A 23,419-nucleotide genomic window follows, 5' to 3' on the forward strand; every position below is an offset into this window, starting at 1 on the left:
TCTCTCCTTCTCTCCTTCCCTTTAAGAGACAGTGTCTCGCTGTCACCCAGGTTGGAGTGCAGTGAGTGGTACAATCTTGGCTCACAGCACCCTCCACCTCCTGGACTCAAGCAGTCCTGCCTCTGCCTCCCATGTTGCTGGGACTATAGGTGTGTGCCGATGTGCTCAGCCTGGGCTAATTTTCTTAGGCTGCCATAGCAAAGCACCAGGAATCAGATGGCTTAAGACAATAGAAATGTGTTGTCTCTCATCTCTGAAGGCCAGAAGCCTAAGATCAAGGAGTCAGCGCGGCTGATGCCTCCTGAGGCCATGAGGGAGAGCCAGTCTCAGGCTGCTTTCCAGCTCCTGGTGGCCCAGCGATCCTCGGCAGGCTCTTGACATGTAGACGCAGCACCCTGATCTCTGCCTTTGTTGCCGCTTGGCCCACTTTCCTCAGTGTCTCTGTCCTCCCTCTCATGGGGGCACCAGTCATTGGATGCAGGGACCTCCTTAATTCCAGGATGATCTCATTTCAAGATCCCGCACTAATTACATCTGCAGAAACTCTCTCTTTTCAAATAAGGTCACATTCTGAGGTTCTGGTGGACATGAGTTTCAGGGGAGCTGTGAGTCCATCTAGCACAGGACCCGATTCATCCTGGGCTGCCTGGCCTTGAACTCTGGGCCGCTCCTGCTACCTTGCGCTGCCTCCAGCTGGACGGCAGGCCCCCCGCTAGGCCCTGTGCGTCCCCAGCCCGTGAACCCCACCGAGCAGGCACATTGCTTATCTTCGGAAGACTCATTCCAGAAACACTGCCCACAGCTTCCTGCTCGTCACACCTCGGCTGCCTGGCTGTCCTGGGGGGTGGGGGGCAGGCACTGCTGGTCACATTTGTACCACAGATACTTGGCCCTTCAGGGCTAGCGCACACTGGAGCCCAGCCCAGGAACCCCCTCTCCTCACCCACCCTGCACCCCGGGGGCTCCTGCAGGGAGAGTCCTGGGCTCCGTGGGCTTCGCCTGGGTTTGGCTGCCTGTGGTTGCCCCCTGATGACTTGGGATGTGGAGCGATTCTGGGCTGCCCAGTTTCAGATACACCTGTCTATGGACAGTTCCTGTAATTCCTGGGGGTGGTGCTGGGCCCCCAGGGGCAGGGCCTGTTGGCCTGCAGAAAGACACAGGCAGGCGGCTTATTTGTGAGCAGATGCCACAGACTGAATTCTGTCTCCCCCAAACTCACACGTTGAAGCCTTCACCCGCAGCGAGCCTGTATTTGGAGGTGGGGCTGTTAGGAGGTAGTTAAGGTTAAATCAGGCCATAAGCGGGGGTCCCGAGCTCTAGGATTGGAGGCCTCGTAAGAAGAGGAAGAGAGATCTCTAAGCACACACAGCTGGGAGAGACCATGCGAGGACTCAGAAGGTGGCCCCCCAGGGCCAGGAAAGGCGCTGTACCTGGAACCTGGTCTGGGTACTGCTGGGCCCTGATCTTGGACTTCCAGCCTCCAGAAGGAAGGCATTCTGTCCAGAGGAAGACATTTCTGTCATTTAAGCTGCTTGGTCTTTGGTATTTTATTATGGCAGCCTGGGCTGCTAAGACAGAGGATTATTTTGGATGCAGGGATTGGGGGTCTGGCAGGGCTCCCTGGGGAGGTAGTGCTTGAACTGAGTCCCAGATGATGAATGGGAACCATTGTGGAAGGTTCCAGACAAGGGCTTGGTAGGTGCAGGGCCCAGTGGCAAAAGGCAGGGGAGGGCCTTGAGTGCCGCCAGTGGGGAGTTGGGGTTTGCCTCTGGGGGAAGGAAAAGAGATCTTTAAACCTGGGGATACTCCAGAAGCCTTTCAGAATAACGACAGGAGGCCGGGTGTGGTGGCTCACACCTGTAATTCCAGCACTTTGGGAGGCCAGGCAGGAGGATCACTTGAGGCCAGGAGTTCAAGACCAGCCTGGGCAACATAGGAAGACCCCATCTCTGAAAATAAAAAACTTAGCTGAGCATGGTGGCGGGCACCTATAGTCCCAACTACTCGGGAGGCTGAGGCAGGAGGATCATTTGAACCCAGAAGGTGGAGGCTGCAGTGAGCTGTGTTCACTCCACTGCACTCCAGCCTGGGCAATAGGGCAATACCTGTCTCTTAAAAAAAAAAAAAAAAAAAAATGATGACAAGAGACAGCCCTCCCGGCTGGGGAAAGAGCCTGGATTGTAACTGAGGCCCCTCCTGTTTTCCCTTAGTGCCTCAATTTACCAGCTTGCAAAATAAGGGTGCAGCTGTGTCTCCCCGCTCTTAGGACTGCTGCAAGGCCCCACCCAGGGTGGGCCCTTGGCCAGCTGGCAGGGCTATAGTCTCTTTTGTGGGGAGGGAGGCCCCTGTGAGCCAGCTGTGTGCGCTCAGCCCCCGAGGGACCCTTCACACGTCCCAGCCGCCACCTACAAGAGAAACAAAACGTGCTCATGGCAGACCCTCTGTTCAGCTGGGTCTGGAAATTTGGCAGCAGCAACCATGCCTGATAAAAGGCATTCCGAGGCAGGCCTGGTGTTTGTGTATGTGGTTCTGTATTTACACGAGTGGAGGGAGCAAGGAGGCAGCAGGGGAGTGTCTCCAGGGCCCAGGAGACTCAGCTTGGAATCCACGTGCCTGTGATGCTCTCATCATCATTCCTTATCGCTTCCCAAGCTCGGCAGATGTTTACTGAGGAACTCTGGTGGACCAGCCATGCAGCGAGGGCTCAGCTCGGCTCTTCTCACCAGGCTCTCAGTAAACGTGGGGACCCACGGCATGGAGGGACTGAGGCAAAAACAAAGTTGACAGCCAGAATGAACTCAGAATGGACCAAAGACCTAAATGGACCAAAGAAGTGTACAACTCCTGTAAGAAAACAGAGGGGCTGGCCGGGCGCAGTGGCTCCTGCCTGTAATCCCAGCACTTTGGGAGGCCAAGGTGAGCGGATCACTTGAGGTCAAGAGTTCAAGACCAGTCTGGCCAACATGGTGAAACCCCATCTCTACTAAAAATACAAAAATTCACCGGGCATGGTGGCGTGTGCCTGTAATCCCAGCTACTTGGGAGGCTGAGAATCGCTTGACCCCGGGAGGTGGAGGTTGCAGTGAGTCAAGATCGCGCCACTCCACTGCAGCCTGGGTGACAAGAGTGAGACTCCGTCTCAAAAAAAAATCCAGAACAGATAAATCCACAGAGACAGGAAACGGATTAGTGGCTGCCAGGGGCTGGGGGAGGGGAATGGGGAGTGACTGCTGATGGGGATGGGGTTTCTTTATGGAGTGATTGAAATGTTCTAGAACCGGACAGAGGTGATGGTTGACAGTGTACTAAACGCCTCTGAATCATTCACTTTCAAACAAGATCATGGTAAATTTTTTATGTGGATTTTATTGCAGCTTTTTTGAAAGTATATTTTTCACGTAAAAGATTTTTAAAAAATTAAAAAGAAACAGGCCACAGAGAGAAACCAATGGTGGGCTGGGCACAGTGGCTTACACCTGTCATCCCAACACTTTGGGGGCCAAGGCGGGAGGATTGCTTGAGGCCAGCCTGGACAACATAGGGGGACCTTGTCTCTACAGAAAAAAAAAAAAAAAAAAGGCCATGGTGGTGCACACCACTACTCCCAGCTACTTAGGAGGCTGAGGTGGGAGGAATATTTGAGCCCAAGAGGCTGCAGTGAGCCCTGATCATGCTGCTGCACTCCAGCCTGGGCCATAGACAAAGACCCTGTCGCAAATAAAAGAGAGAGAAAGAAAACAGATGTGGGACGTCAGTCTCAGGCTGTGGCCTCTCTGCTCCGAGCTGTGTTCCCACACACACAGTCTCCAGAGGTGGGCAGTGGCAGCTCCCTGGGGAGGGTCCGTCAGGGCTGGCAGCTCCTGCTACACAGCAGGTGATCCCCTCAGTCACTAGCCTGTCCTGTTCCCCTGGGACCCAGCGCCTGGAGGTGGGCAGCAGCTCCCACATTCCCTGTGTACCCTGCGGCCATTACCCAGCGCCGGCCTCCGGGAGAATGCATCAGTCAGGGGATGCCGGGCATGCATCCCTTACCCCTATGGCGAGGCGTCTGGGCAGAAAATCCTCCCCCACAACACGCACAGGTGATGGCGACGGGCATCTGAGCAAAATGCCTGAGATCTAGGGCTCTTTGCTGGGCCCTTGGAGGAGCACAGGAGGAGGCTTGAGGGTCAGACATGGGAAGTTCTATGTCTACAAGTCAGGGGCAGAAGGCTTTGCTGCAGCCTCCGACATCACTCGGAGCTTTGGGGGTGCCTGTTAAGAGACTTGGACGCCCCAGGGCTGGGCAGAGGCCTGAGGGCTCTCGTCCCTGTCTCCCTTCTCACACTGGCATCAGCCCCTCCTGGCACTGGGGATGCCGTCCCTGCTGGCGCGTCTGGTTAAAAGCCGGCCTGGAGGGTGTTCACCTCCTTTGTTCTGCTTGATCCAGGGCAGTGACAAGGGGAGCCCCCGGGGAGCGAGGGATCCTGAGCATGGCACTAGATCAAGGTGCACACCAGCTCCTGCAGGCCTTGTTTTGAAGCCGAGGTCTCAACTGCAGGGAGCAGATGGCATGTCCCCCAGGAGTGCTGGGGCAGGGGCGGTGACAGGGCTGTGGGGCCGGCTCTGGGCAGCATGGGCAGGTGAGGCCTCACAGTAGAGGCCTGGAGCCCTTAGGGGAAGAGTCCTGCTCTGGCTATTGATGGTAAGTGGCTCCAGAAGCTTCCGTTCCCTCGATGACCGTATTTCACCCCTGGTGGCCCATCTCAGACCCTATGAACTCCCAGTCCTGGGCCTCTGTACCTGCTGTTCCTCCTCCCCTGCAAGGCTCCCCAATGCTGTGTCTCTGCCAGTCCACGGCCGCACAGTGGCTCAGGCTGAAGCTCCCACAGTCACCACTTGCCCGGAGATCTAATGCTTGCTGCCCACTCTGGGCTGTGGGTTCGTATGAGCAGTGCCCATCTGGCTGGCTGCCACGTCCACCGAACCTAGAACCATGCCCAGTGCTGGGCAGACTCTTGCCTTGAGTCTGGCAGGGGAGGTGGGGACACTGCCGTGGTGGGGCAGGAGCCGGGCTGGCTGAGCGGGTGGGTGCCTGAGCCTTGGTTGGTTCTCAGCTATTGACCCAGCTGGGCTTCACGCCAGCAGCAGGGATTCCAGCCAGCGTGGACATGGGAGGATGAAGGCTCTTGCCCTGTGGGGGTGTCCTTCAAGTCGGCACACATCCCTGCCTGTGGCTGCTGGGATGCTTGGAGATCCCTCCGAGGCCCAGGCCTCCTTCCCCATTCCAGGGTCCCTCTGCCTTCATCAGCCTTCCCAGAACTCCATCTTGGGAAGCCCCGAGTTATGAGGCTGCAGGGTCAAGGGGTGCGAATCCCCGGGGTCCTGGTCAGCTCCCAGGATCCAGGATCCAGGTGTGTCCTGTGCATTCGCAGGGCTGGAGAAAGCGTTCGCTCCCCACCTTCCTCTTGTAGGGCCATGCCTCAGGCTGAGGTGCATGCTGCCTCTGCACTCAGGCAGTCTCTGTGCTTTCTTGAGCCTCAGTTTCCCCATCTGGACTGTCAGGGGAGGGGCCGTGCAGAGGGCGGCCCCTTGGGGGAGGCTGAGTGCTGGGCAGTGGTGGACCCAGGGGGAAGAGCCTTCTGGTACAGGCAGTACCCATGCAAAGGCCCGGAGGTAGCGACTGGTGGCTCCGGGAGGAAGCATGTGAGCTGGAGCCTAGTGGTCTTGGAGACTGGAGACTAGACTTTGAAGCCTAGAGGTGGAGAGGGGGGGAAACTGAGGCCTGACTGGCACAGACAGCGCCTCCTTCCCTGGCCCCCCACAGGGAGGCCCTGGGTCTGCCACGGCTTTGCAGGGCCAAGCTCAGCCATCAGCCCGCCTGCTTCCCTCAATCTCATTAGAAGGTTGGCCAGTTGCCATGGCAATTGCTTCTGGGCCTGACCAAGGCTGGCCGGTCTGCAGAGCGAGCCCCAGGAAGGGCCGGCAGGTGGGGGTGTCGCTGTGCCCTGTGCAGGATTCCTGGGAGACTGGGTGCTGCCTGAACATCTCTCCACATCCTGGAGAAGTAGCCACAGGCACATTACACTGGGGCCACCCGGCCTCCATTCCCCTACCTCGGGGCCCCTGCTCCATCCAGCCCTGTGGACGCTGCCTGGACGGGGCAGGGGGCGTAGACTCAGCAGGATCGTGGACGTGGGCACAGACAGAGGCAGAGGTGGGTGTTCAGGACGAGGGTCCTGTCAGCAAGGGGTGGGGGTCAGCGGAGGCCTGAGAAGCCACCTTTATGGAGGGCTCTATAGAGGGGTCAGGTGGGGAGGTAGGACTTTGTGTGAGGGGGTCCCGGCGCAGGCTGTATCAGGAGCGGGGGTCCCTGTGGTCAGCTTGGTAGTGTCAGAGCTTCTGCGTCCACATCTGCCTCCCACGTGCCTTCACTGATGCTGGCGAGCCCTCATCTGAGATCGGGTGGCTTCAGTAACACTTGTCCCAGGAGGGGCCATGTGACTTCAGTCATGCTGGTCACGCAGAGGTTAAGTTTCAGGCATGTGGGGCCTCAGTTTTCCCATCTGGAGAGTGGCATGTACTGGTACACCCTCAAAAGCCCTGTAGAGGGGTGAATCATGTCCCACAAAAAGATATGTCCACACTCTCACTCCTGGAACCTGGGAAGGTGACCTTACAGTTGACTCTTGAATCAATGGCTTTGAGCCACGCATGTCTACTCATACGTGGATTCTCTCCCGCCTCTGTCATGCCTGAGACAGCAAGACCAAACCGCCGCCCTCCTCCTGCTGCTGCTCCTCCTCCTCCACCTCCTCCTCCTCCTCCTCAGCCAGCTCTACGTGAAGGACAGTGAGGACAAAGACCTTTGGGATATCCCGTTCCACTTCACAAATAGCAAACATTTTCTCTTCCTTAATGATTTTGTTAGTATCATTTTCTTTTCTTTAGCTTTATTGTAAGAATACAGTATGAAATACGTAGAACATACCAAATCTGTGTTAATCGACTCACATTATCAGTGAGGCTTCCAGTCAACAGTAAGCTATTAGTTAAGTGTTGGAGGAGTCAGAAGTTATACTGGAGTGGGGCACGGTGGCTCATGCCTCTAATCCCAGCACTTTGGGAAGTTGAGGTGGGAGGACTGCTTGAAGCCAGGAATTGGAGACCAGCTGGTCAACATAGTGAGACTCCATCTCTACAAAAAGTTAAAAATTAGCCAGGCATGGTGGTTTGTGCCTGTGGCCCCAGATACTCAGGAGGCCAAAGTGGGAGGATCACCTGATTCTGGGAAGCCAAGGCTGCAGTGAGGTGTGATTGTGCCACTGCCCTCCAGCCTGGGCGACAGAGTGAGAGCCTGTCTCAAAATAAATAAATGAATAAATACATAGAAGTAAAAAGTATAAAAAGAAAAAAATTATACTTGGATTTTTGGCTGCATGAGGGTCGGCTCCCCAATCCCCGTGTTGTCTCAGGGTCAACTGTAGTTGGAAATAGGGCCTCCAGATGAGAACGTCCTGGATTAGGGTGGGCCTTTCTCTTTAATTGTAAGAGAAAGGAGAGCTAAGCCAGGCCCAGTGGCTCACTCCTGTAATCCCAGCACTTTGGGAGGCTGAGGCAGGCGGATCACCGAGGTCAGGGGTCTGAGACCAGCCTGGCCAACATGGTGAAACCCCATCTCTACTAAAAATACAAAAATTGGCCGAGTGTGGTGGCACACCTGTAATTCCAGCTACTCAGGAGGCTGAGGCAGGAGAATCGCTTGAACCCAGGAGGCAGGGGTTGCAGTGAGCTGAGATCGCGCCACTGCACTCCAGCCTGGGCAACAAGAGGGAGACTCCGTCTCAAAACAACAACAACAACAACAAAGCCAGAGGGTGGTGCGATTGTGACTTGGGGGGCTGCTTCTTGAGCAGGGGTGTTGGGGATGCCCTTCTAAGGAGGGGCCGTCAGGCCTTGCATGGGGGGTCAGAGGGGAAAGGACAAGCTGGGGGCACCTTGGGACTTGGGCGGCTGGAGGGAATGAGGCTGGGGAGGCCGGAGGCAAAGCGTGGTTAATGAGGCGCCCACCTGCCCTCAGCAGGGCCCTCCAAATCGCCAGTGGGGTCTACTCTCACGGCCGGGCAGCCAGGACTAGATGCCCATCTATCTGGCCCACAGGCCATGAGTGAGGGGTGCCCTGGGAGCTGCAGCTTTCCTTACTCCTACCGGACGCCTTCTCCAGGCCTCAGCTGTTTCACCTGTGGCCCCGCTTGTTGACAGCCATGGGGATGGTGTGGAGACGGGACACCTGAGTCCCAGGTCAGCCCCGAGCCTCTGTGTGGGGCAGGCTGGAGCTGCTGTGGCATCCCAGGAGCTCCCTCCAGAGCTAGCCGCTGGCTCCAAGTGAGGGTTACACCTTGAGGTAGCTTGTGTTGCCTGGGCCAGCTGAGGAAGTGAGTGGCCAAGCTGCCGACTGAGGCCTCCTGGGTTTTAATCTTAAGTGCTTGTACAGCCTCCAGACAGGCCTGTCACCTGGCTTGTGAAGTCAGCTGTGGAGGGGGTGCAGCAGCGTTCATTCATTCATTCATTCACCCCCTCACATCTTTGTTCACTTGTGGATTCCACTGGCAGGCGCTGCTGAGCAGCAGGCCCTGGGCTGGCTGCTGGGTTCACGGAGCTTGTCCTCAGGGTCTCAGTGGTTTGGGGAGCACAGCGTGGTGGGGGGCAGGGGACTGTGATATGGTGATGAGAAAAGCTGTGATGTTACCTGCAGGGCAGTGACATCTGGCAGTTCTTCCAGCTGAGGCCAGAGGTCCGCAGGGGCAGAGCCCAAGCTGGCATCCCACCACCCTGAGACCCCAGAGAAAGGAGGACCCTGCTCCCAGGGGTTCCAGCCAGGCCGGGGGGGAAAGTCAGCTCCTGCAGACTTCAGGAGTCTCCGAGCCTACCCTCTGGCTAGAAAATTCACTGGAATGACTCCCCAGAAGCCGTTTTGTTCATGCTTATGGTTTATTGCAGCGAAAGGACACATTAAAATTACCCAAGGGAGGCTGGGTGTGGTGGCTCACACCTGTAATCCCAGCATTTTGGGAGGCTGAGGCGGGCGAATCTCTTGAGGTCAGGGGTTCGAGACCAGCCTGGCCAACGTGGTGAAACTCCGTCTCTACTAAAAATACAAAAATTAGCTGGGTGTGGTGTTGCATACCTGTAATCCCAGCTACTCAGGAAGCTGAGGTGAGAGAACTGCTTGAACCCTGGAAGTGGAGGTTGCAGTAAGCCGAGATAGTGCCACTGTACTCCAGCCTGGATGACAGAGCTAGACTCCATCTTAAAAAAAAAAAAAAATCACCCAAGGGAAGGGGCAGATGGGCAGGGTCCAGGAGAAACCAAGCCGGAGCCTCCAGTCGGCCCCTCATGTGAACAGTGCGTAATTCTCCCAGCATGGAGCACTGCCAGCCGCAGAAGCTCCCCTGGCCTGCATGTCCAGGGTCTGTATTGGGGGCTGGTCCTGTAGACGTGGCTGACCACCCTCATGGCCAACCTGTCTCTAGTCCCTCCAGATGTCAAGCTGATGTGCCCACACTCCCACCCTAAAACCACAGTGTGAGCAGACTCTGCCATAGCCCAAGGCCTCAGGCACACAATGACACTCTTATCAGGCAGGATATTCTCCTGCAGGTCACCTCCCAGGAGCTGGGGACAAAGGCCAGACCTCTCTTGGGGCCAGCTTAACCCTTTTGCTGTACAACTCCTCATGCAAAACCAAGAATGAGCATGGGGTTCCCCAAAAGAAGAGCAGAGGCCAGGCGCGGTGGCTCACTCCTGTAATCCCAACACTTTGGGAAGCCGAGGCGGGTGTATCACTTGAGGTCAGGAGTTTGAGACCAGCCTGAGCAACGTGGTAAAAAACCTTGTCTCTACTAGAAATACAAAAAAAAAAAAAATTAGCCAGGCATGGTGCCTGTAATCTCAGCTAGTTGGGAGGCTGAGGCAGGAGAATCACTTGAGCCTGGGAGGTGGAGGTTGTAGTGAGCCAAGATGGCGCCACTGCACTCCAGCCTGGGCAACAGAGCGAGACTCCATCTCAAAAAAACAAACAAACAACAACAACAACAAAAAAGAAGAGCAGAGTCCCCACAGTGTCCACCCCTGGCCCAGGGGCTGTGCTCCGAAGCCTGAGTGCCTCCAGCAAAGTGGACAGGAGCTGGGAATTGTGGGCAAGGTTTGGACAGAGATGGGGCTTGGGAACCATGAGAGTTCTGTGTGTCCCCAGTCCTGTAGATTGTCCCCACATCCCAGGTTTCCTGTGGCCCAGGGACATAGTGCAAACAAAGCTGCTTCAGGGAATTCTTGCTCCTGATGTCTGGCCTCCTGGGAGCTGGCGGCTCAGCCCGTGTAGAAAGCACATGTGGCATGAGTACCTGCTGTGTCACACGTCGTGTGTCCCTCTCACACCTGCCTGTAGCACTCACTCTAGGTGGGGGACACAGGTCCAGGAGGGGTCACAGCCTTTAGGGCCATACAGTCAGTGAGAGGTGAATGTAGCACAGGTTTCTGTCATGCTACTTGGACACAGAAGAGGGTGGAGAAAGTCACAGGAGGCCACGGGCGACCTATGCCCAGGTAGGTGTGGGGTGGGAGCTGTAGGACCCCCACCCTGCACCCCCTCCGCTTGCAGCCCGGAGCTGGCCTGTTTCATCTGGTGTGACTGCTGGGAGGGACACTGTGGACGTTCATTGTGTATGTGTCTGGCCAGCGGCCACCAAGGGCTCCCAGCACAGACCCTGGGCCGGACCCCCAAGCCCTCGAGAGCCACCCAATAACACACAAGGTTAATCTTACTATCGGCTCCACTTCAGCTCACAGGAAACAGCTGTTTACCTGGGCGAGGTGCTCAGCCAGGCAGGCAGCCAGTTCCCGGGCTTTACTTCCGCCTCCGGTGTCCAGGGCCCCCTAGGAAGCTGGGGCGGTGGGGCAGCCAGCTCTCCACGCACTGCCAGGAGCTGTTTGTAAGGAACGAGTCGGCCTTGTTGTGTACACAGTATCCACCCTAGCAACCGCCCCTGCCGGGCCAGAGTGGACAACCACCCCTCCTTCCTGCCTGCCCAGCCCCGCCTCTCTTCACAGTGGCTGCCTCCCCCAGTTGCATGGCGGGCATCATGGACCAGCATCCCCAAGGGCCTTGGGTCGTGCCACCTGGGTCAGGGGCCTCTGTTACTGGCAAATCAGCATCAGCCACATGAAGGGGAGGAGGCCAGGTTCCAGCCCTGTTCAGAGTCAGTGTGACCGGTCAGGGAGCTCCTGGCTCCTGGTTCTGTGCCCCGATGCCCTCAGGGAGTGGGAAGCAGGGATACAGCTGGGATGAAGGCACTCAGCTGGGCCCATCCCCCAAGAGGCTGGGAGGGACCACGAGGAAGGAACATGGGGCTCAGGACCCTCTAGAACTCAAGCTGGGTCTGGGGGACTGACTTGGCTGCCCTGGCTCTGTGTGGGCTGCTGTCGGGATCACAAGTCCCACGCTTTGAAGGCCATCACCACGCTTCTGAGACAGCTTCCTCCGATTCAGGCCAGTGGAAAGCCGCCTGGCCTGCCAAGTCACAGCCTCTGACCGTGATAAGAAATGGCTCCCCTGGGCTGGTGAGGGGCCTCCTTGGCAGGCTGCAGGCCCGCCAGTGCCTCTCTTACTCATTCACTGACTGGCCGAGTCAGCAGCAAGGTAGCCAGCTCCCCAGGTTCACAGTCATGGGTTTCTGCACGGTGCATTGCCCTGCCTGGGGAGCCGTCCCGGCACCTCGGGTTTCTGATTCTGCCATTTTTGGTGGAGGGACACCTGGTTTCCTTAAGCATCTGGGTCATGAGGTCCTGCAAACTTCTGCATTTAGGCTGTCGATCCCACCACTTGGGTCTTTTTGTGCCTTTGGGGCTGGCACTCTGAGGTGAGCCTGGGAGGTGACCCCTCCCGCAGCTGGTGGCTTCTCTCTCTCAGCTCCAGCTCCAGAAATCCCAGTACCTGCAACTGGGCCCCAGCCGTGGCCAGTACTATGGCGGGTCCCTGCCCAACGTGAACCAGATCGGGAGTGGCACCATGGACCTGCCCTTCCAGGTGAGTGCCCCACCCCCTGGCCCTGCCCCCATTGTGGGGAGCTTCCCCCAGCCTCCCACTGGGGGCCAGACATTGAGGATAGCTGGGGTCATCAGACAGTTGGTGGAGCCCACCCAACCCCTGCCTTCTCCTTGTCTGCCCTGGGAACCAGAGGAAGCAGAGTGGCCCCACCAGGGTGCACCAGGATCCCCCGCAGCCCATTCCCCATCAGCAGACCCCGAGGCGAGCCCTCCATCTGGCCTCCAGCATTTCGGCAGCCGCTACACCTGTTGGCCGGCTGTGCGGCAGCGGGAACCGCTCGGGGCCACTGGGGCTTGGCTCTGTCCTGCCTCACTAATCCACAAGCCCAGCAATTCTCAGAAGGAGGCCCGGCGGCCTGACCCCACTTGTCTGCAAACGTTTCTTGGCAGAGGCCCACACAGCGCGGCTCCCGCAGGCCGCACAGCCGCCGTGCACAGCCTTATCGTAAACAGGAGATAAGGCCCACAGCGGCCCTCTTCCCTGGCCCTGGTCTGCGGGTGGAAATGGGGATGGAGTGGGGCTGAGGGAGCTGGCCTATGAATCAGGGCCACCCCCAGGACGGTGTCTGGGCTCTGCATGGACAGGTCCCCCTGGGGGGGTCACACCTACTCTGTGGCTGAGAAAACCACCTCGGACACAGCCATGGCCACTGACAGGCCAGATGGAGCCAGGGCCCCTCCCGAGTCACCCACCAGCTCCACTGCCACCTGCACCGCCGCTGGACAGGGCAGGGATCCTTGGGCTGGCCACCACGGTGCGCCTCCCCCGGCATACACTGAGTGTGGGCCATCACTGATGCTGGGCGTGTTCTTTGTCACAGCCCTTCCCAGCCGGGTTTTCTCCCCTCCTGCCCTTCTCTCCCTTTCCTGTTTCTCCTGTCCCCTCTTCCCTGGAGGAGAGTCTCTCTGGGCACCTTGTAAGCTCAGCCTGAGTGGGGCTGAGGGGCACAGGACCCTGTTGGGTGTCTGTCGCCCGAGGCCCACAGCCTGGGGGGAGGTCCCACTCATCCCGCCTTTGGGGCCAGGCAAGTCAGCAGCGTCTCAAAGTCTCGGTTCTTTGCATTTTCAGCCCAGCGGATTTCTGGGGGAGGCCCTGGCAGCGGCTCCTGTCTCTCTGGTAAATGAGCCCCCAGGCTGAGGCCGCGGCGTCCCCGGCGCCAGCCTGCAAGACCCCGACCCGTGTGCGGGCGCTGGGGATCCCTGAGCTCCCCAAGCGGCCGCCCCTGCGGCTCCCAGGGAGGTGGAGGTGTCCCGTCTGCCAAATGGAAATGGATCCACTCCGCACCCCCATCTCGGGAAGTGCGTATGGTCGCGTCGAGAGGCCCTGGGGACTCTTGGGGTCCATCTGGGGCAGATGCCATAGCCGCGCATCCCCATCTGGGGTCCAGCAGAGCAGAATCCAAGCATGTGCCCCAAAGCTGCATGGTCCGTCCCTATATACACACACACACACACCACAAACACACACACACACACACGTGTGCACGCATCTCCCAAACCAGGCCAGCAGGCAGGATGTGGCGAGCCCGGGTGTGGCCAGCCCCCACTTCATTCTGCCTCTGACTCGGCTTTGGCTGCCTCAGTTTCCCTCTGGGCTTCAAGGCATCTCTGGAAGGAGATGAATGGCCCCTGCCCTGAGGAGCCTGTGCGCTGGACAGCACAGTTCCCACTCTCATCGTCACAGGCCCACGTCTCCCATGCCCACAGCTTTTTGGGGGCAAGAGCCACAGAAAGACCCAAACCAGCAGAGTTCATGCTGGATCGAAGGAAGACTTGGGGGTCCCCAGGGCTGGGGACAGTAGTCAGCCCTGAACTCTGGCCGAGGCTGGGACAAAGCAGCGATCCTAGCCATGGACAGGCTTCTGGAGAGGAGACTCACTTTAGTATCAGAGTCTCATTTTGCCCGGCTGCCCAGAGAAGGCATAAGGGCTCAGGGGCCAGATGGCCGGACTGGGGGATTGGCTGCCTCCAAAGCTGGCAGAGCCTGCTGATCTCACCCCGGTCAGATGGCAAGTGGGCAACACAGGGTCAGGGCGGGCTCCTGGCAGCCCCGGGGGCATGAGGCCGGGCATGTAGCAGGGCCTGGGGAGGGCCAGCCTGGTGTCAGCCCCAGGTGCTGGGAGGAAGCCCCGTCCAGCCAAGCAGTGGGCCATGGCTCCGGAAGGCGCCTGTACTTGGCTCCGGTGGTGCCTGGAGTGCCTGGAGGAGGCTGCGGGGGAGGGTGTGTGGGGGCCGCGTCTCAATCAAGAGCAGCCCTGGGCTCCACAAGGAAGCCTCCCAGGAACTCGCGCTTGGCCAGGTGGGCCCCGAAACAGTCCTGGGCTGGAAGCCCCTGGGCCGTCTCTTGGCAGGCCCCTCCAGGGATGACGTAGGTGGGGGTAGGAGGCCGTCCAGGCCTGGAGAGAGAGGGCGGAGGCCTGTCTGCACCTGGTGAGGCTGGGGAGGAGGGCTGCCCAGGCCGGCTACACCCCCGGCACCCGGCGGGCGCTGGCCCCGAGCTTGTGCCGCTCTGCCTGGCCTGTGCATGCCAGCTGCACTGCACGCCCCTGCCACCCTGGCTCCCGGGACCCCAGCTCACACCCCCTCCCTTGCCCCCCAGTGCTTGGAGAGCCAGGGAGCTGGGGCTGAAGGAAGAAGCCCATCCCAGGCTGTGGAGCGATGGCCGAGGGTGCTCCGGAGTGGGGGGCCCTGCGATCAGACTCTGGGGCCAGCGCTGGGGCCACAGCTGGTAACCATTGTTTGGGTTTCTCTCTCTCTGTTTCCATCTCCTCCTCCCCCAGACCCCCTTCCAATCCTCGGGCCTGGACACCAGCCGGACCACCCGGCACCATGGGCTGGTGGACAGGGTGTACCGGGAGCGTGGCCGGCTCGGCTCCCCACACCGCCGGCCTCTGTCAGTGGACAAACACGGACGGCAGATATCCTTTTTCCCAGAGGATGAGGGTGGGGGCCAGGCCCTGTCGGTGCCGGCAGGATCCCAAGTTTACCCAGCAGGTTCTGACAGGGCTGCCTGCTTCCAGCTCTGGGGACAGAATCAGGGCAGCACCATCTGGGAGGCTTGATCTCAGGGCAGCCTGGGGGACTTCCTGGAGGAGGCTGTGCCACAAGCCCTAGAGCCTTTGGCCAGACTTGGGGGCTCAAAGGGCACAGGGAACAGCTCCCAAGGCAGGAGTTGAGGAAGATGATACCTGACCACAGAGGGCTTAGACACCTGGCAGGGCAGTGGGGCCAGGAAGGCCGTGAGCAGGGAGCCCACAGTCAGGGCTGTGAGCTGATGAGGCCTCTCCTACGCGCTGCACGGAGGGCAGCCCAGCCAAGGCAGTGGGGCTAAGGGGGTCTGTGTGAGACCCGGACGCATCCAAGGGAGGCTCCTTCTCTGTAAGACAGGAGTAAAATTCGCCTCTGCGACTCGGTCAAGCAGAGATCAGCCAGAGTCCCCCCCTCCCCCTCAACTCAGCCGCCCCTTGGTGCTCAGCCAGCCGGGCCCCACAACACCAGAGTCTGAGCGGCCTCAGGTTGCTCCCGGGATCCCCCGGCTCTCCAGAACAGAGAAGCTTGTTCTCCGGTTCTCATTTCCGTGGGCTGGGGGAGCTCGACCAGCTGGGCCCCAGACCGAGCCCTTGGGCCCCAGGAGCCACCCCGTCAGCCCAGGATGGAGAGTCCAGTCCAGGGTCAGCTGAACTCAGACTCCCCAGTGCCCCCACAGGCCCTACTTTCACAGCCCAGAACCCCCTCCCTTGGAAGGGGTGCAGCCCGCACGTGCACTCACGGAGCAGAGTGCTGAGTGCTAGGTGGACAGGGCCGTACCCCTGGAGAGCCCCTGGAACGGGGGCTGCTTGTAGCCAGGCAGGAAAGGCCGGCAGGAAACGCCCCCTGCCCTACTGGTCCCAGCTGTTTGCAGGCCCCAGGCCTAACCCAGCCAGCCAGCCGGGGCTTCCTGCCCTGGGCTGAGAGTGTGTTGTTGGAGGCGGGGTCTCGGGCAGTGCCACTGGCCCCCTTAACTCACGCTCACGCCGACAGCTGCCCCTACGGCACCGTGTACCTCTCACCACCCGCGGACACCAGCTGGAGAAGGTCAGTGGCTGGAGCCCCCCCGCCCCCTTCTTGTTGGAAACAAAACCAAACTCTCATCATGGTTACGTGTGGAAAAGCAGGACACAGTCGCTTAAAAAATGACCAAACTAAGATGCATCCAGAAGTTTCTAGAAATTAGCCTTCACCCTGAAACACAGGAGTTCCAGCTTTGGGGAATCTTCTAACATTTCCCTTCCCCCCATTTATGACACACAAAAAAAACAAAAACAAAAGTGGGGACCAGGAGTGGTGGCTCAGGCCTGTAATCCCAGCACTTCGGGAGGCCGAGGCAGGCGGATCACTTGAGGTCAGGGGTTCGAGACCAGCCTGGCCAACATAGTGAAACCCCGTCTCTACTAAAAATACAAAAATTTGCCAGCGTGGTGGCGCATGCCTATAATCCTAGCTACTCAGGAGGCTGAGGCGGGATAATTGAACCCGGGAGGCAGAGGTTGCAGTGAGCCAAGATCAAGCCACTGCACTCCAGCCTAGGTGACAGAGTGAGACTTCATCGCAAGAAAAAGAAAGTGGGACGATACCGCATATTCAGCACTGTAGCTTGCTCTTTCCTATTTAATGCTGCATTCAGTGCAGGTACCCATGTTACTCAACAGCCATTAAAAATGTGATGATAAAATTATATTAATACATTTAGGATGGAAGATTAGGAAAAATACAGGCCAGGCACGGTGGCTCACGCCTGTAATCCCAGCACTTGTGGAGACCAGCGCAGGCAATCACTTGAGTCCAGGAGTTGAAGACCAGCCTGAGCAACATAGAAAGATCCCATCTTTACAAAAAATGAGAGAATTAGCCAGATGTAGTAGTGCGCGCCTGTACTCCCAGCTACTCGGGAGGCTGAGGTGGGAGAATTGCTTGAGCCCAGGAGGTCAAGGCTGCAGTGAGCTGTGATCATGCCACTACAGTCCAGCCTGGGCCACAGAGCGAGACCCTGTCTCAAAGGCCTAAAATAACAATAATATAGTTAACATAAAAACATACAATAATATAGATTATGGTTGCACAACAATGTGAATGTACTTAATGTCACAGAACTATACACTCAAAAACAGTTAAAACTATGCATATATTCACACATATTTACATACATATGTATACAAACGTGTGTGTGTGTGTGTGTATATAATTTTTTTTTTTGAGACATGGTCACGCTGTGTTAGTGAGGCTGGAATGCAATGGCGCGATCACAGCTCACTGCAGCCTCGACTTCCCAGACTGAATCGTCCCACCTCTGCTTCCAGCTAATTTTTTTTTTTTTTTTTTTTGTTTGGAGAGACAAGATCTTGCCACGTTACCCAGGCTGGTCTCAAACTCCTGGGCCCAAGTGATCCACCCATCTTGGCCTCCCAAAGTGCTGGGATTACAGGACATGAGCCATTGTGCCTGGCTGTTATATATATTTTACTACAATAGAAATATGTATAACAGGCACAGTGGCTCACACCTGTAATCCCAGCACTTTGGGAGGCCGAGGCGGGTGGATCACTAGAGCTCGGGAGGTTGAAGATGCAGTGAGCCATGATCATGCTACTGTACTCCAGCCTGGGGGGCAGAGTGAGACCCTGTCTCAAAAAAAAAAAAAAAGAAAAACCATGTACATACATACACATGGGCACACACCACACACATACACACACGTTAGTAAACAGAAGAAAAGTAAGCAAGCTGTTCAAAATATATATATATACGACAATATTAAATTCTCACCAAGCCCATATCATAGGTCAGGACCTGTTCCCACCATCACATTCATTAACTTATATAAAATGAATGGAGCTTTATGGAATGGGCAGTGTGTTCATCTCCATTGTAGTCCATTTTAGACATGAGGAAATTGAGCACACAGAGGTCAGAACACTTGCTCAGAGACACATAGCTGGTGGTGGCTGTACCCACATTTTGCCTGGCAGCCAAGGAGGCTTTCTGGGGACCCACTCTTGAGGCACCTGCAGCCAGGAGCAGATTGGGTGGCCTTGTGCCTTCTCCCCATCAGTTCCCAGAGGGAAATGGGGTCCCTGGAGGCAGAGGGAAGAGCCTCTCCTGGGCTGGTTGAAGCAAGACCTCCTGCCTCAGGTTGGCTTCCCAACCACGGGGGCCTGTAAGTGGCTTCATTCCTTCCGGGGCCTTCTCCTAGCCCCTTCCACCTATCACACTGGGTTTGTGTGACACTGAGCATCCCAGAGGGCACAGTCACCTGATTGTGTCACTAAGAGGGGACCTGGTGACAGGCTGGAGGCTCGTACCCCAAGGCTGGGCACCTGTGGGGCTCCTTCTTTGGGAGGTTTCAGCAGGAGGGCACTGTCCTTTCCCCAAAGCCAAGAAGCCTTGCTCTATTGCCCAGGTTGGTCTTGAATTCCTGGGCTCAAGTGATCCTCTCACCTCAGCCTCCTGCGTTGCTGGGACCACAGGCGTGTGCCACCTCGCCCGGCTGCTTGGCTGCTTTTTGTTTTTCATGGGCTTTGCAGATGAACACCACAGTCACTCTGGTGGCTCTTTTTAGAATGAGGCCCTGAGAGCTTTGCTCAGGTGCAGCAGCTCACAAAAATGATCCACAGCTGCCACCCTGTCCGTCCAGCATGTCCCAGCTGGGATCAGGACTGTCGCGTTGTCTGCCTTGGGCTCAGGCTCATTGTCTCTTCCTCCCTCCCCACCAGGACCAATTCTGACTCCGCCCTGCACCAGAGCACAATGACGCCCACGCAGCCAGAATCCTTTACCAGTGGGTCCCAGGACGTGCACCAGAAAAGAGGTATGGACAGGGGACTCGGGTGTCTCTGCTGGGGTGAGGCAAGTCCAGCAGGTAACCCCTGTTCTCCAGGAGGTCACAAGCTTGTGCGCAGATGGCCCTTCAAAGGAAGACTCAGACCATGCTAAGGGATTGGGGGAAGGGATCGGAAACTTTCAGAGGTGGTGCTACTTAAGTTGGATTTTGAAGAGTGCATAGGAGTTTTCTAGGCAGAGAAAACAACCCTGCAGGCGCATGTTGGCTCCCATTCCTGGATTGAGGGCGTGGCCATGAAGTCTGGGTGCTGCACAGATGCTTGTTTCAAATGTAGCGGCAGCAAGCCCACGCAAAGGAGCATTTGTCAGCTCACGACAGAGCAGGCCAGGGGTCGACCTCTAGCCACAGGTTCAGCTCCTTCCACTGCTTCCCACTGGACTGTTTCCTGGCTCTGCTGCTGAGAACTCTCCTCGCCTGCAGCCCCTGGGCCTGTCCCAGCTATAGCGAGTGAGAAAGAGGCCGTCTCTTCCCAACTTTTGGCCAGAGTGTCGCCTCCAGCTGAGCCATGCACACCCCTGCAGCGGGGGCAGATCTGTACCCAGGTCCTTGGCTCCAATTTGAAGCCGGGCGTGGAGGCGGCACCCTGGGAACCTTCAAGGAGGGCATATGCTGTCTTAAAAACTGGGGCGGTGCCATCAGAGAAGGGAGCTTGGAGGCTTGAGGCCAGCCCCAGGGAACCTGGTGTGGCCCAAGGCACTGAAGCCAGGGAGTTGCACGTGCTTAGGTCTCACATACCTATGTTTGTATTGCTGCCATTCACCGAGTGGGTGGTTAACACGCAAGGGAGATTCTGCTGATAGGAGGAGGAAGAGGAGGAGGAGGAGGACTGTTGGCCAGAACCTCACTCTGGGGTTCCGGCTCAGTGTGCAGCAGAGACGGGAGGGAGAGGAGAATATCTCCATAATGAAAATGAGGCTTCTGGAACACCCAGGGGTGCTGAGGACGGCAGTGCCTGGGGCTTCCCTGCTATTCCTAATGAGCAGGCTGTTCTGAGGCTGCTGCCTGTCCTACTAGGTCCCCACAAACACAGGACGTCTGAGGGGTGGGCACCAGGATGTCACCATCCCCCGGGACACTGTAACCCGGGAAAGGAGCTGTGATGTGGGACCCCTGGTGGCCTTGGAGTGGGGGCTTGGCAGGGACACATCATCTATCCCCACTCTCCTAGGAGCGCCTGAGGTGGTGACAGGGCTGGGGTTGGCCTGGCTGCCTCCTCGCAGCCTGGCTTTCAACAAGGAAGGGTTGGCCTGTCTGGCTGTGCTCATCATGGGTCTACAAGTAAAAAAAATGAAATGTGCAACAGGCATAAAGAAAATGGGAAATAGGCTGGGTGTGGTGGTTCACACCTGCAATCCCAGCACTTTGGGAGGCCGAGGTGGGCGGATCACGAGGCCAGGAGTTTGAGACCAGCCTGGGCAACATAGTGAGACTCTGTCTCTACCAAAAATACAAAAAAATTAACTGGGCGTGTTTGCACATGCCTGTGGTTCCAGCTACTCGGGAGGCTGAGGCAGGAGGGGGAATTGTTTGAGCCTGGAAGGTGGAAATTGCAGTGAGCCAAGATCACGCCACTGCACTCCAGCCTGGGCGACAAAGTGAAACCCTGTCTCAAAAGAAAAAAGAAAATGGGGAAATGTTTACTCTTACCTTGACTGAAAGATCCAAGGAAAGGCACCTTCAGGCCCAGCTGGTTCCAGAGCCTTGATTGATGCCCATCCATCCCGTCGCTCAGACTCTCCCTCTCCTCTTCTTGCTCTGGGGCTGGCTGACATTGTGGCTGACTCACGGGGCCGCTGCTGCCACGAGTGCACCGGTCCCACCTCCATCAGCATTGAGTGACAGGGTCTGAACCCCTGTGCTTGGTGCCGGGGGCTCAATGAAGGTTCAGCCACTGGGTGCCAGCAGCCCAGAGCAGAAAGCAAGATCAAGTAGTGGATGCGGAACAGAACGTGCAAGCTAGGGCCGGCCGCGGTGGCTCACACCTGGAATCCCAACACTTTGGGAGGGAGGCTGAGGTGGGCAGATTGCTTGAGGTCAGGAGTTTGAGACTAGCCTGGCCAACATGGAGAAACCCCGTCTCTACTAAAAATATAAAAATTAGCTGGGTGTGGTGGCACATGCCTGTAATCTGAGGCTGAGGCAGGAGAATCTCTTGAACCCGGTAGGCGCAGGTTGCAGTGAGCCAAGGTGCCACTGCACTCCAGCCTGGGTGGGAGAGCAAGACTATCTCAAAAAAAAAAAAAGAAAGAAAGAAAGAAAAATATACACACAAGCTAGGCAGCTGCTCTTGGGAGAGATTCTTGGCTGTTCTCTGTAGCCTGATGCCTCTGAGGCCCACGTTGGTTCAGCCTCTTCTGTGGGAAGCAGAATGCACACATCCTCAGGCTCCAGAGCTGCTGTTTTATATTATTTTATTTTAGAGACAGGGTCTTGCTCTGTCACACAGGCTGGAGCGCCATGGCATGATCACAACTCACTGCAGCCTCTACCTCTCAGGCTCAAGCGAGCCCTCCACCTCAGCCTCTCGCGCAGCTGGGACTACAGGTGAGCACCACCACACCCGGCCAACTTTCTTATTTTTTGTAGAGGTGAGGTTTTGCCATGTTGCCCAGGGCGGTCTCAAACTTCTGAGCTCAAATAATCTGCCTGCCTCGGCCTCCCAAAGTGCTGTAATTACAGGTGTGAGCCACTGTGCCCAGCCTTGTTTCTCTTTGTCTTTCTTTCTTTTTTTTTTGAAACAGAGTTTCACTCTGTCGCCCAGGCTGGAGTGCAATGGCGTGACCTCAGCTCACTGCAACCTCTGCCTCCCCGATTCAAGCAATTCTCCTGCCTCAGCCTCCCGAGTAGCTGGGATTATGAGTCCCGACCACTATGCCCGGCTAATTTTTGTATTTTTAGTAGAGACGGGATTTCACCACGTTGGCCAGGCTGGTCTCAAACTCCTAACCTTGGGCAATCTGCCCACCTCAGCCTCCCAAAGTGCTGGGATTACAGGCGTGAGCCACCACACCTGGCCTACTTTTTCTTAAGTCACAGATTCTCTGACTTATTTAAAGCTGTCAGGCCGGGCACAGTGGCTCACGCCTGTAATCCCAGCACTTTGGGAGGCCAAGGCAGGCAGATCATGAGGTCAGGAGATCGAGACCATCCTGGCCAACACAGTGAAACCCCGTCTCTACTGGAAATACAAAAAAAAAAAAAAATTAGCCTGGCGTCCTGGCGGGCACCTGTAGTCCCAGCTACTTGGGAGGCTGAGGCAGGAGAATGGCGTGAACCCGGGAGGTGGAGCTTGCAGTGAGCTGAGATTGTGCCACTGCACTCCAGCCTGGGCGACAGAGTGAGACTCCGTCTCTAAATAAATAAATAAATAAATTAATTAATTAATTAAGTTGTTGTTGTTTGTCATGAAGCCCTTTTTTGTGGTTTTAGTACAGTCCACAGAAGTTCCCGTTAGGACAGTTGCAGTCTTACCATGGCCGTGACTCCGTGTGTCAGGGACGTGTCCTCCTGGTGCCACTATGCGGCTGCAAAGAAATTTCTTCTCTGATTCTCCTTCTCTCCTCTCCCACCTCCCTAGTCTTACTGTTAACAGTCCCAGGAATGGAAGAGACCACATCAGAGGCAGACAAAAACCTTCCCAAGCAAGCATGGGACACCAAGAAGGTAAGAGCCTATAAGCTTTCAAAAACTTTTTTTCTTCTTTCTCTTCTCAAGCATCACCTGGGCAAAGGTGACAAAATGGCAGGTTGGGGTGGCTTCACCTTCCTGAGACAGGGACCCTCACTCCGATTTTTCCATCTTCAAATTCAGAGAATCTGTGAGGTCTGTTGATCACTAAGATCACTAACAGCAGGCCTTATCCAACAGGCCGGAACTGCACAAAGAATTACAACCCAGGCCGGGCGCAGTGGCTCACACCTGTTAATCCCAGTACTTTGGGAGGCTGAGGCAGGCAGATTGCCAGAGGTCAGGAGTTCAAGACCAGCCTGGCCAACATGGTGAAACCCTGTCTCTACTAAAAATACAAAAAATTAGCTGGGTATGGTAGTGCATGCCTGTAATCCCAGCTACTTGGGAGACTGAGGTGGGACAATTGCTTGAAACCTGGAGGCAGAGGTTGCACTGAGCCGAGATTGTGCCATTGCACTCCCGCCTGGGCAACAGAGCAAGACTCCGTCTCAAAAAAAAAAAAAGAATTAAAACTCATTGCTGGTCAAGTTGCAGCGAAAGGGACAGCAATGCAAATTACTCCTCCCCTATGGGAAAGTGAGGCACCAGCCTGTGCCAAAATCCTTTCAAAAGGGTTTGCTCCAGGCTGTGCATGGCTCACGCCTGTCATCCTAGCACTTTGGGAGGCTGAGGTGGGAGGATTACTTGAGCTCAGGAGTTTGGGAGCAGCCTGGTCAACAAAGTGAGACCCTACCTCTACAAAAAATGAGCCAGGTGTGGTGATGTGCA

The 23,419-nt window shown here is 56.8% G+C and overlaps 1 protein-coding gene across 15 annotated transcripts in view; it reads left to right on the forward strand.

Moving 5' to 3' along the window:
• CRTC1 (CREB regulated transcription coactivator 1) overlaps nt 1–23,419 on the forward strand; it is a 95,353-nt gene that overhangs the window by 48,169 nt on the left and 23,765 nt on the right. For 9 of the 15 annotated variants that reach the window (XM_054539954.2, XM_024236653.3, XM_024236655.3 and 6 more), the window contains exons 2-7: nt 11,948–12,064; nt 13,154–13,201; nt 14,865–15,002; nt 16,097–16,158; nt 18,834–18,928; nt 22,539–22,624. In XM_054539954.2, coding sequence (XP_054395929.2) covers nt 11,948–12,064; nt 13,154–13,201; nt 14,865–15,002; nt 16,097–16,158; nt 18,834–18,928; nt 22,539–22,624 — 546 coding nt within the window. The remainder of the gene's footprint in view (nt 1–11,947; nt 12,065–13,153; nt 13,202–14,864; nt 15,003–16,096; nt 16,159–18,833; nt 18,929–22,538; nt 22,625–23,419) is intronic. The other 6 variants (XM_024236654.3, XM_063719380.1, XM_024236656.3 and 3 more) reach the window with 1 other exon arrangement.

Source organism: Pongo abelii, chromosome 20 (genome assembly GCF_028885655.2).
Source record: "Pongo abelii isolate AG06213 chromosome 20, NHGRI_mPonAbe1-v2.0_pri, whole genome shotgun sequence".
Taxonomy (NCBI): domain Eukaryota; kingdom Metazoa; phylum Chordata; class Mammalia; order Primates; family Hominidae; genus Pongo; species Pongo abelii.